The sequence below is a fragment of the Struthio camelus genome, chromosome 17 (assembly GCF_040807025.1).
Source record: "Struthio camelus isolate bStrCam1 chromosome 17, bStrCam1.hap1, whole genome shotgun sequence".
NCBI classification, from domain to species: Eukaryota; Metazoa; Chordata; class Aves; order Struthioniformes; family Struthionidae; genus Struthio; species Struthio camelus.
The window spans coordinates 9,748,084-9,761,587 of NC_090958.1; the positions used below are offsets into that span (position 1 = coordinate 9,748,084).

The 13,504-nt window shown below is 37.7% G+C and overlaps 1 protein-coding gene across 2 annotated transcripts in view; it reads right to left on the bottom strand.

Annotated features, from left to right (window-relative positions):
• The window catches only part of DGCR2 (DiGeorge syndrome critical region gene 2), a 52,310-nt gene that overhangs the window by 25,012 nt on the left and 13,794 nt on the right, over positions 1 to 13,504 (bottom strand). The window contains exons 2-3 of one of the 2 annotated variants that reach the window (XM_068910971.1): positions 10,166 to 10,198; positions 5,375 to 5,497 (exon numbers count right to left, since the gene is read on the bottom strand). In XM_068910971.1, the coding sequence (XP_068767072.1) occupies positions 5,375 to 5,497; positions 10,166 to 10,198 (156 nt within the window). The remainder of the gene's footprint in view (positions 1 to 5,374; positions 5,498 to 10,165; positions 10,199 to 13,504) is intronic. The other variant, XM_068910972.1, reaches the window with a different exon arrangement.

Genomic DNA, 13,504 nt, shown 5'->3' on the forward strand with positions numbered 1-13,504 from the left:
GATGCAGCTCCATGCTTTACTTTATCAATTGCATTATGCTAATAAATAAATGCCAACCAAAAAGAGCATCCTGCTGTGCACTATTCAAAATAATAGACTGTCCTGACAGTAAAGAGCTTATAACTTAAACACAAAAAAGTAGGGTAAAAGGCTGCATCTCACACGAGTTCAGTAAGGGTTCAGAAAAAGCATGGAAGAGATCAGGGGCTTTTTATCATTATTGTTTAGCTTAAAAAGGAGATGTGCTAAAAGTACAAAAATCATAAAACAGTTTAAAGAAAGCAGATTGCAAATCTCCGCTCGCAGTACTTCATAATATATGAGCAAACGCTCAATTAAGGAAGGAAATGCCAGACTAATCAACGGAAATGCTACTCCCAACGCATGATTAAGCAAAGAGAGGATACTGACAAGAACAGGGCTGAAACCATTTTAGAAGGGATATTAAAGCTTCTAAGCCCATGAGGCAAATTGAAAATTAAATGATAAAGATATTTAGTGAAGGAGAATATACTATATCAACCACCTAAAGTGGCGTCTCGTTCCTTCATTTGAAACTTTTGGCTGTACTGACTCTCCTGAGGTGGAAGAAACTAGTCCTGATCCAGTTTGGAAGCTCCTAAGAGGGAGCTAAAAGGAAAGGGCGAATGGAAAGAACAAGAGATGAGGTGAAGCAGGTGAATTATTGGGAGAATAGGAGCTCACAGTCACTGCACGCTAAGCAGACTATCTTTGGCAAAATGAAACACAGAAAACTGTTTATGACCAATGTCAAATAGCATGCTGCAGCTGCTGCTTTATCATTTACTGGCCATACCTCCAGCTGGCTCCACACAGGAGGCTTTCCAGATCCAAAATGATACAGCATGTATGAGCTAGGTAGGGCAAGGGTGTACATACAGTATTAGGAAGAAATATGTAAACCTGCATCTTGGGGAATCCGTAAGAACAGTATACAAGACGACATCGCTCGAGAGCGGCATTCACAGTTAGCTTCCTAACAAGATTGTTTCTGTATGAAATTATGCTTTTTTCAAGTTTAAAACACGTAAAATCTTACTGCTTAACATGGAATCACAGAGCAGCTCCAAAATGATCTCCTCTAGCAACATCTTGCAACCACTGCCTACCACAGCCTTAAGGGATGGCCATGTGTCCAGCTGGATTTGTGGCCTCAAACTCAAAAAAAATATTATGAATTCAGATCAGCTACATCCAGAGAAACCGTGCCGTGTCCTCACTTCTGACCAAGAAGCTCTAGAAAACAATACTGCGACACACCCAATACAGGAAGAATACAGCATTAAGCAAGGGTGTGCACTAAAGGGCTAGCTGAAGGTTTTCCACTTCACACATAGGGAGAAACACAAGGACTGTTGACAGCACAATTTAATCACTTGTACTGGAAGAATTCTATTTATAAAAGAAAGAGAGAGAGAGAGAGAGAGAGAAAACAATGATCACCCATACAATCGCAAGTTAAAAAATTACTGTGGATAGGATTTGGGAAAAGCACAGGAATTTAAGACATCCCTTCTCTGTCCATATATAACAGAAACTAACAGCTATTATGCAGCATAAGCATAAAACACAGGTAAACAGCCAGAGCTACTCTGAACACTGCTCCACTCATACTGCTGAAAATGAGTTTTGACCAGAGGGTCTGTACAGAAGGCAGGATATTTGGAGAAGCTGATCTGACATTCTGGTAGAAGAAAAGCTGGAAATCTAATGAGCATTACAAAGCCAAATACAAAACTTGTATATGAAGGTGGAAAAGTTAAGCTACTTTTGACTACTTGTGTAGAAATGGGCAGTGCAAGGAGGTCGAAATAAGAAATTCCCATTTGTAAGTACCACCTATATAAGATACTAGCATGTTTTAACCATTTCACAGAATATACCAATTCCGGTTAAATTAGTTTTAGGATCAAGCACTCTTGATATGGAAGAGCATACAACTTTCATGAGTCTTCTCAAAAGCCTAAGCAGAAGAGAGAGTTGTAGTCACATCCTACATAAATCCTCCCAGTAATTTTTCGTATGCCAACAGGAGTAAGCAGCCAAAAGGCCTATCACACAGATAGGCTGAGGGTAATCACTGATGCAGATCCCACCAATACTCACATGCCCACTAGGAGGGGCAGGGAGAATTGCACTTTACCCACTAAGGCTGGAATTAAAAGGAATTCCATGCTTAAAGGAAAATGGTCATTTTGAAGAGAAGCAATAAGAATGAAAACAACTATGATAACACTATCTTCTGAAAAATGGTCTACCAACAAAAGTATACATTCCATATACTTCCTCAGACTGTCAGTGAATGAATGACTTACCTAACTGTGCTCTGAAAAAACACTGAAATAAATGGTCCTAACAAAAATGTCCTGGGATTTGGGGGGTGGGAGGAGAGGGGGGAAGGGTGCTCTTGCACTTAGGACAACACGATTACCAGACTAATTTATTACTAAATGATCCTCTTGAGTTAAACAGGAGTTCTGTTACTAACATGAATGAAATCAGGCATAAAAAGGTGAACTAAACTAACAGTGCCAAATAACTTACAATGGCTTTGTATTAAACCTTTGAAAAAAGCAATAGAAGAAAGTAGTTATCGAAAGACAATGCCATCAATACCGCAACCTAACTCACTGCTATTGATCTTCTTCAAGTTGCTCATAGTGGAGCGGGCCATTAGGAGCTCAAAGGCTGAAACATAACAAGTTTCCCAAACAGATCCAGAGCCCTTCCTTAAAGGCTTTCTCTTAATGCTTGAGAGAGACTTCATGCCTTTTAATTTAAGAGATGTTTTAATTGTCCAGGTTTCACAAGTCCAGGTGGCTTCACTAAGTAGTTCTTTTTGGTGTTCAGTCTGTCTTTTTTGAAATTAAGAACCTTAACTTAAAAATATTTAACTGAATCATCTCATGATTACTCATCCAAATCTAAAGGTATTTTCTAAATTTAAAGCTGCATCACTTCTTGTTAATTCAGTGACCAAAGAAGAAAGTTATCACTCCTGAGTATGACTAGGTCCTACTGCTATTATTAGCATTATTTCTCCAGTCAGTGTCTCAGAAGTTAAGTCTCTCCTATGACATCTTCACAGATGTATTATTTTCCCCAGCATAAAAACCCTATTCACACATCAGTGGTCTAAATTAACAACTGCAGGACTGTACTTTTCTAAATTTATTTTGGCCCCAGATTTACCTTTAATACACCATTAACAAGCACATCAGCACACCAACTTGTCCTTATTCTTGACAGCTGTGAATAATACCTGCCCTTCAATATCTGTTTCAGGTCACTATGCTATCCCACCAAATTTTTGTTACAGGTATAATACAGTTTTACATCCTACACCAGTAGTTCTCGTTCCTCTGGTTTGCTGGCTATACTCCTTGCTTTACTGTGCAAATATCTCAGTTCTTTCATAAATGCCACACCCAGCTTTCTGGCTGTTTTACTGAGTACAGCCCTTTCACCAATTACTTATCCAATTACTCTTCTCATCAGCTGGAGTACTTTCCTTCTCTACACTGTCCATCATTTTCCCCTCTAATATTCTTTATAGATGTTATTCTCCTCTTCCTGTGTACACATACGGAGGTGGAACAAGTCTCTCCCACTCACCTCCTCTAATTTCGTAATTTAAAGCTCTTCTCATCACGTCAGGCCAGGCAGTCCCGTGAATCTTACACCTCAACACACAGGCAGAGTCTATTTGTTGAGAACTGTTACTTTTATAAAACCCTTTTCCTAGCCAAACACCAAATATTCTTCATAACTCCAGTCCCTGAGTCATGATCATCCATTTTCCCCCTTTCTTCCACAGCAAGGTATTCTGTGGGAGACTGCATGAACAGCGTCTCCATGCAACAACATAAATTGTTAACTGATATACTAGGCACCAGAAGATAAAAACACTGTTTTCCACTAAGAATTCCCGATGTTCCATTATTCCCACAAGTCAAGATATCAGTGCTTTTTGAATAAATCAGAATATTAATGTGACTCTGCTTTATCTATCCACTAATCTTCATTGACCCCCAGAACTTTTAGATCCCTAGTCCTTCACATCTGGTCAAAATTAGCTAAAAAGGACAATAAACAACAGCACAACGATAGAAGCTTCCTTTCTTCAGGATAGCCACCCTGAAGATTAAGTATAAGTAATCTCAAAAGTATAGCTTAATTTGAGTATTCAGAAGAAAGTAACAGTTTGTTTGTTTATTTCAAATGTATATACACACACAAACTAGCCAAAAGTCTTCTAAACAGAGCACTGAATACATTTTAATTCTGTATGCAGCACACAGTGGGGAGAGGGTAATAAAGTACAGTTTCAAAGTTCAAGTGTTAGACTTACTTTTCTAATTCCCCTCAAAAATAGGAATATTTAAAAGAGCTTGTTCCTGTAAAACATTTATGTTACTATTTGGTAGCACCTCAACAACTAAAATAGCTCAAAACTCATAGTGATGGACTGAATGCTGCGATGACATTATTGTGAAGTTCACATGATCCTCTGCCAAGCACATCAAGTAGCTTAACGACAAAGAATTTCTGAAAACAGTCCTTGAATGCTGTTTAGTCACATGAGAGATACAAATTTTGAATTATGGCACAATTAAATTCTAATTCATGCTTTCAGATTCCTGCTTCACTGTCCTTAGCAAAAAAAAGGCAGGCCCCTTCTTCATTTTAAAACATATGGTGGGGGAAATTGCACTGGCCAGTTTTTCAAGAACAGAAATGAAAGTGTTCAAACTTGTGCATCTGTGTTCAGAAAATCATTTAAGATGCAAAAGTTTAGCAAAGAACCACTGCTGGGTAATAAGCTCCTGAAAGCTTGTATGACCACATGAGTTTACTAAGAGTAAATACACCAGTTTGTTTGGCGGATCAAAGTTCTCCACATATGTACATGAAGCATAACCAGTACAGAAGCAAAGAACAAGCTCTACACCTAGTCCAACAACGTTGCCCAGCACAGCTTGATATGTTCAGACAACTAAAACAGAAATTCACAATGTAACTGCAAGCTTAGATGCCATTTTGGTTAACTGCAACATAATTTCTCTCTAACATGGATGTCTTTCTAAATTACAAACTCTCCTCACCTCCAGAACATCTACTCAGACTGCAAGAACAGAAGTATAATTCAGGCTGCTGAAAAACTGCTTGTAGCATTAGCCACACAAAGTAAAGAGACGCCAATTCAAAGCTTATAAATAAGAGGTACAACCCTACGAAACTCACTCCCTTTCCAAACAAAAATAAGCAAGCCTTCTTACAAAGAGAACTGTCAAAGTACCACGGCAAAACAAGGTGACTTTCAGAGATGAACAGTTTTCTCAGCTTTACTTACCTGGACAATCAACTTCATCACTCTCGTCCTCACAGGTGGGCCATCCATCACACTGCCAGTTTGAAGGGATGCACTGGATGGTACCACTCCGACAAGCAAACTGTCCTGGGGTACAGCGGAGCTCTAGGAAACAAGCAGAAAGTTGTGGTCTGTTTGAAGTGGTATATGTGGACTTATGAGAATAAAGACTAACTGCTCCTCGTAGCATGACACTGGACAATAATAGACAAAAGCTTTGGATAATTCAGTCTGCTAAGAACAGCTTAGTTTCATACTACTTCCATGTTTTGAACTGGACGTTTATGCGTTTAATAGACAGGAGGTTCTGCTGCCTGTCTGAGATTCTATCAGATAGCCATAGCAAAAAATTTCCTCAAAAAATACCACATAAGATCTATACGGCTGATTTTTGGTTGATGCAGTCTCATCCACTTCAGTTCAACTCTCCTAGAGTACAAAAAATAGTGTTCGGATCTTACCACTGTAGCCTCTATGCCTACACTAACTTCATCTAGGAAGAATACGGATAAAATTTAGCGGTAGAGTTTCCAACTTAGGGACCGTTACTATGAATACAAGTTGATAACGTCAGAACAAAACATTTTCCGAAGTTTTCTGGTTTTTCAAAACCAATTCCAAAAACAGCACCATAGCCAGTCTTATTCCTGCTCCTTTCACGTATTTGCAAACGTGATGGTGTCTTTAACGCAAGAGGAGGAAAGAGAATCCTCATCTGCAAGGTGTTCCCAAGTCTAATTCTAGGTTGGAAAGATGAGATTTACAGGAACCAAGAGCAACTATCATCACTACGTTACCCATTTTACTTCTTTCAGGGCATAGAAGACGACTTGTTCACTCTTCTCAGAATCAAAGTTTAACAAAAATATGCTATGGTAGCCTTTCAGAATAAGAGCTAGGTTACGCCATAAATTCAGAACATTACTTCCATTCCAATCAGTAGGTATGCCAGGACCTACCTAGATTTGCACAGTTGTGCAGCTTGATTTAGAGTCCTTCTGTAAAATTATTTCTGAAATAATTTCCAGATTCATGAATCTATCTTCATTTTCTAGCTTAAGCTCTTTCTGTAGAATTCCTACATACAAGCATATCTTTTGAAAGAAACTGTCAATATCTGCAAATATGTAGTGCTTGCTTCTACAAGAGTACTGCCTACTTTCTGTCATCATACTGTCAGACCCAATTAGCTTTCTAAAAAGTACAATGTTTCAAAGCTCTTTTATCAGTTCCATCCATCAAATGCCACAATCTAATAATTCAGCTGTAATTTCAGTGTTCCTCAAAATACTTTGCAGGGAAAAACTGCCAATACAAATGCTGAACAATTTTAAGCTCATTTACAGATCGCAGGTTATCTGCCTGCAAGCCATCATTAGCATCAATAGGCTCACCTTCATACTAGACCATCATCATTCACCTTTCCTTAGGACAGCGGATGGCAATTTTCCATTCAAAGTTTTTGAACAATTTAACATGTTTTACTCTCATTGAACTACAGTAATCCCAGTTAAGCTGTTATCTACAGAACCAGCACTTTTTTTAAACAAAACAAAATTCAAAATTAATTGCTTTCAAGTAAAACATACTCATCCCTGGTTTTGAAAGAGTCAGGTAACTGTTTTGCTTTTTTATATACTAAGAAAAAAAAAATCTCTAAAAAAAATTTTAAATACAGGTATATACTCTCTCATCCACAGTTTACAACTTGAAAGAAGAAGTTTTAATTGTTAACTATCAAAAGCCAGGTCTACACTAAAAGCAAATCAAGACACAGGTTACGTTTAAGTGTTTGGACAGCATAGCTATCGTCCATTCCTAAATGACAAGCACTAATAACTGGCAGAGTTTACCAATAACGGGCTTCTAATTTGGTAGGAGACTAAAATCTATGTCTTTCAAACACATTCCTACATAAACACAAAAATTAGCAGTGCAAGTTTCTTTCTATTCAGAGCACAGATCTGCTCTTATGGAAAAATAAAAGTGGTCATATCCTCCTAACACACCACCTACTCGGAACAAACATTCAGGTCACAAAATAGCTAAGAGCTGAAACAGACCTGCTAGACTACTACTGACAACAACGTACGCTGCAGCTAGACAAGAGCACTCTGACCCATTTACAGCATTTGCCTCAGTCCATACATAGTTGACAATGAAATAACACAGTAAAAAATAGAAAGAAGTTTTAATAGCTTAGATCATAATGCAGAAAAGTTATTTTCAGAACAAGAACTAAAAAATCTCATTTACTCCAAAGAGGAAAAAAAAAAAGTTTGTGACTAGGGGAATAAACGGTTAAGCTTCATTTGCCCAATGTAACAAGAGAGAAAATTAAAGAAAAAAATGCACTTTTTAGTTAGAAGAAACACAACTCACGTTGAAAGTCTAACTACTCACATTTTCAATTCACAGAAAAGCATCACTTCTACAATAAATCACCCGCACTCGTTTTACCATTTTAATGCAATGCCAGCATGAAGCGTAAAGTTTCTTAAAAAGTTTTATTATTGCCATTTCAGGTATGGAAGTTACCTGGAGGGGTACAACTAGAGGTTTCCATTATACCTGGCCACAGGTATGTCAAAATTCAGTTCAAAGTTCAACACTTCGAATAAACTCTTGATTTTTTTATTGCTTGGTTTTAAAGGAAGTCACACACACAACCTGTGAAGTAAGCTATTCTGCAGCCCTATGTTTCACATATAACCACTATAAGACATTGAGCACGTGGTGCAAAGAGTATCTTTCGTCTTTCTACAGTTCAATACAGGCTATTACTATGTTATGTACAATTAAATACTGACAGGCTCAGATAAAAGGATGACCCCATACTAATATTAGAGGAATTAAAAATGGCAATTACATGTCATTGTCATTACTTCCTGCATTACAGACACTCCTCTATGAAGAACGTGCGTACATGAAAAAGTATTAAACATTTTTATTAAAACACCACTCAGAATAACCAATTGAATATTTTCTCCAAATGGAAACGATGCTATGTTTGATGAACTAATTATTTCAGAATGAAAAATGGGAACTGCTATGCAAATTTACTGCACTGAAAAAAACCGTCACTGAAAGAAATACTGCAAAATGAAAATCTCCATACGCTGGAAACATTGCCAGTAACGCTTCCTGAACTATCTTAAATCCTAAGCCAACATCTCCATGTACTACTGAACTACTTAATTCTTTGTGGAGTTTCATCCTCATTGTTTTGCACATTCTATCTGCTGCCTCTTGTGGTTTAGCACGAAGACAAACAACACACCATCAGCTGAGAAAACCTTACCACCTCCCTCACACTTTCATTCACCAAACGGAGCTCAGTCTGGACATCTCCAGTGGCCTGCTTGACGGTTTATTTTTAAGACCAGCCTCACTGCTGACCGAGGACACTTTTTCACTAGCCCCCGAGGCTCGGCGGCGCGGGCCGGGCCGGCTCAGCACCACGGCCAGCGCCCGGCCCGGCCCGCCCGCCGCGCACCGCCGCCGACGGCTCCAGGCTCGCACCGCCCACTGCGCAGGAGGGCGCGAAATGAAACCGACCCATACAAGACTGCTAGGTCTTCCAAACTCAATGGCAAAAATGCCGTTGTCACACTTCCGTACCCAAAGTCACATATCCCTGGCCCACACTTGCTGACAGCATGAAACAAAGAGGAATAAAAGCAAAGAGGAATAAAGCTCACCTACTCTCTTCCTGCTCTTCAACAAAAAGAAAGCAGCACTGAAAAGGCGTATTTTTCATCAGCTCTTAAAGCAGTAGTATTTTGTATTTTTGATATTGTTAGAGAGACTCTAACTCCCCAAGTTCAGCTACAACAGAGCAGCTGTTGTAGTAGAGGTATGCATACAACATTCCCTAATGGTCAGTAGTGGGCCAGAAGTTAAAGGTTCTAATTAGAAATGCAACTGCTTCCAGTGTTCATGCAAAATGTGGTGAGCTACATCAGCAGCACTGTGACTGACATAAGAGACTCTCAGATGAAAGGCTTATTTTAAGGATCAAATACAGCCTTTTCTGTGTTATAGCACAAGATTCAGTAGAAACATTAAATTTATCTGGCATTGTGGAAGGGCACGGAGGGAAAGTAATACACTGGAAATAGCAACCATCATAGTTTTTGTACTATACGTAGTTGAAATTTATGATAGAACACAAAGTTCAAGTGTCTGAGAACGTGAAAACACTTAAAGCAGTGAGGTGTCATTATAGTCCCTTCACTTTGCAGACTCAAAGCACTTCTAAAAAGTTCACCCTCAAAAATCTTGCCAAGTACTGCATCCTCCTGCAAGTGGCTAAAATAAAGTACAGAAAATTTGATAGTAAAAATTAAATATATTACCACGGACTACGTACAAAATCAGCCTAAGAGTATAAATTACCTGTCCTGACTCCAGGTTCTGTGCTTTCACTACAAGACCATACTTTTCCATTAACATCTAGGCAACTTCTCAGTTCACCAGCATGCTCCTGCTTGAATGAACATTCATCTTCCAGAAATATCAGTGATTAACCACAGTGTATTCTCTGGACAAGCAACAGTTTACTAAGAACTGTAAAGTGGCCAAAGGAAGCAAGAAACAAAGAACTACTTAAGGGTATATAAAAGAAGAAAAATTGAAATACAGATTCAGGCTTGTTATCAGCATAACACATAACCCAATGTTATATTTACTGTCAAGTGAAGGCCAAGAAACCCAATACCAATCTGTTGGGACACATTATCGGATAATATAATCTGTCCACGAGACACTCACCTGAAAGAAGTCTTGCCAAAGCTAGTCGTGGACCTGTAATTTGAAATTTAAAAGAAAACTTACAAAACAGTTGGAAACTTAATCAATCAAACACCAGAAGTAAAAGGTAAGATTATAAATAAATTTAAACAGTGTCATATAAACAGGAAGTTTCCACCTACTTTAGCTGCCAAATATTATTTTCCCAAGTTAATCAATGACATAAAATAGACTAGATTTTTGACTAACATCTAGGTTTTATACAGGAAAAAAAATTTAAGCTTTCTTCAAGGCTGTTTACAGTTTTACAGAAGGCTTTTGTTCTTACACAGATCTTCACACACTGAATGCCAGGTGCTTAACAGCACTCAACACATTTCAACACTGGGCTCAACTTTGGGGGGGAGGGGAGGTACACACATTAATCTCCAGATTTCCCAGGTACTCAAAATAGGCATTTACAACAAGTATTAGCCACAACTCATGAATTCCAGGAGGGACTTCATGACAAATGTATTAAAAAACCACACACACACATACCCCACCATTTAATTTTAATTTCCAGTATAGCTTCACAGGTTTCATAAAACAAACACATTTCCTCTATTTCAAACTGATTCAGGAAGCCCTTTTGGGTTTAATCATCTCATTTAATCTTTCTGTCTACTGAGAACGTTTTCCTTCTAGAAGGAAGCCTGAACACTGAAAGGTCACAGTGCAACCTCTTGCAGCAGATACACACTTGAAGTTGATTAATATAAGCTGCTCTGGATGTTATAGTAACTGCTACCTGCATTTTCATGCTCAGTTCGAGTCCTTTAGAGGCTTCGCATTTGGACAAGGACACTCCCTGCTTTCTTTCAAACTGAAACCAATTTCTTATTCACTGTTCCCACTTTTCACACAGAAAGACACAGGGATATCTACGACTTACTCGAAACATTTTTTTTTTTTAATTTGAAAGAAAAGGAAAGGTCCTATATCCAATATTTGAAACTACTTTTCAACAAATACAGTAAATCTCGTTTTAGGGCTTCCAATGTCAGATCAAGACTGTTATAGCCACATGAGACAGTGTTGATTTAATATAAGTTCGTCTTGCTAGTTCAGAATTTTCTGAATGAATTTGATGAGTTAGCTTCGAAACAGCAAGCTCCAGATCAAATCAGATATTGTTTGTCCACATTATTTTTAAGCCAGATCAGCTACAGTTTGTTCTCCTGCAACCAGCAAGATCACATGCTCCAACTAATTTAGCAGAAATACAATTGTGCAGATCTAGTATCAATGAATGTGAAATCAGGATCTCATAACAGTTGCTTGCTGACCAAGCTAGGGGAATAACTACTGCCTGATGTGCTTTTTTTAAGTTAGCTCAAACAGAAGACATTTTCTAATAGGCTAGGATTACACACACTTTCTCAGTGGCACAATAGCTAGTTTCAGCCCTGTGAACAGGACCGAGATCTTCCTCTGAAGGCCAGAAGTGCCTTAATTAATGACCAGAATCACAGTTTTGACCTACAAAGAGCTGCATCAGCTCGCAACAATACAGAGGTAAAAGCAGCAGCCAATAACAGGCATTTCAAATAGTTCAAAGTGGGACTGGCAAAAACCATCAAGCTCTAAAAATTTTCACCTAGTTACAGGAGCCAAATGCCCATGGATCTGAAAAAGCACCTTTCTAGTCTACAAGCACTACTGACTCATCAAAACACTTCTGAGAAGACGACCTGGTAGGCGAATGAGAACGTCTTGAAATAGTCGTTACAGGACTACTTATCCTCCCTCACTTCAACAGAGATACAAAAGAAATTCACTCCCAAAGAAATTCCAAATAGAAATGCCAGAGGCCTTGTTTCAGGTATATATAATAAACATCTCCTGTAAAGTATTACATGAACACAAAGTTTTCAAAATCTAAAATTCAACATACATTTCAAAGAGATTGAAGTTTAGTGTCTATAGTACCCATAAAAAAAAAAAAAGCTTTAACACTAAATCTCTTCTAAAGTAGAAACATTTCAGTGACAGAAAGAAGACTTCCACTACTTCTAAACCATGCGTTCCTACTTCTGATACACATACCACCAGCAGCACACAAATTCAATGCTCTATCAATTCATAGTTTCAGAAGTGGATAAACATATGAAACAATATAGTTTGAGAGCTAGAGCTCTAAACTAAAGCAGTATTTGCTTTAAAAGACATATAGGCCTCAATTCAGGAGAATACTTTGACAGAAAGGTTAAATTAAGTGACTGTTATCAGTGATTTGGAAGGTTTTGAGTTCTTCCAGCTGCAATGAGTTAATTTCTCTTTATTAAGAAAATCACCAGTTGGTAAAGGCTGATACATTAAGATATTCTTTTGGTAGCTAAGAGTACAGATGCAAGTAAAGTTTTAAAGTTTATATAGCTGAATACAGATTTGAATCTATTTCAGATTTTTTAATACTGAGAAATGCCACTTGCTCCTTTTATTTACTATGTTACTTGTTTATTCTTGTCTGCTGAGCTTCATTTGCATGGAAACTGAAATTTGAGTAAATGCACAAAACCAGCACTTAATGTTATTTCAATGATAAAGCTTAACTGAAATACATGTACTAAAAAAGATAAACTGAAGTATAAAACCATATACCTCAAACTTTTAATGAACGATGGTAGTTTTACACATACCTCATCCATACTTCACTTTGGACAAGTGAAGTCCAGCAAGACTGGATCCGATAGATCCTCTGGCATAATCTTTATTTATAGATTGAAGGAAAATAAAAGACAAAAATACTTCCTGCTTCTCAACTGAGAAGTTACTCATTGTACCAAACTGGATGAATCAACCTATAAGAGAATATTATGTTCACATTTGAAGAGGCAATTATTGCTATCAAAAGCTGATTAAGCATTAAAAAAAAACTCTAACTACAAGAGCGTAGGCCAGTAACTCTTCTCATTCAGATTTTCTTTACCTTGTCCAACAGGTCCTTCTTATATTTTATAATGGTAAACTTACATATTTAAAGTAACATGTTGATACAGGTCTTCAGTAAGTTATCATTTCACATTTTAATACATTTAAGAATAAATCTATTAAACTGAAAGTTGTTTTTTTCTTAAATCACTATTTTATATATTCTAACCCAGGCTAAACTGTATGAGTATGATTAGATTCCAGCATCTTCAGGAAGAAGCCTAACTCCCTTAGTACTTATCCCCTGGAGACTTCAGTCAACAGCACTGCTTAGTAAATAAACACCTGCAAACAAACACTAGAAACATTAGAAAACCCTGACCATCATCATTACAAAAACATACACCTCCCTAGCTAATACTTATGCTTAAGAAGAAGTATAACAAG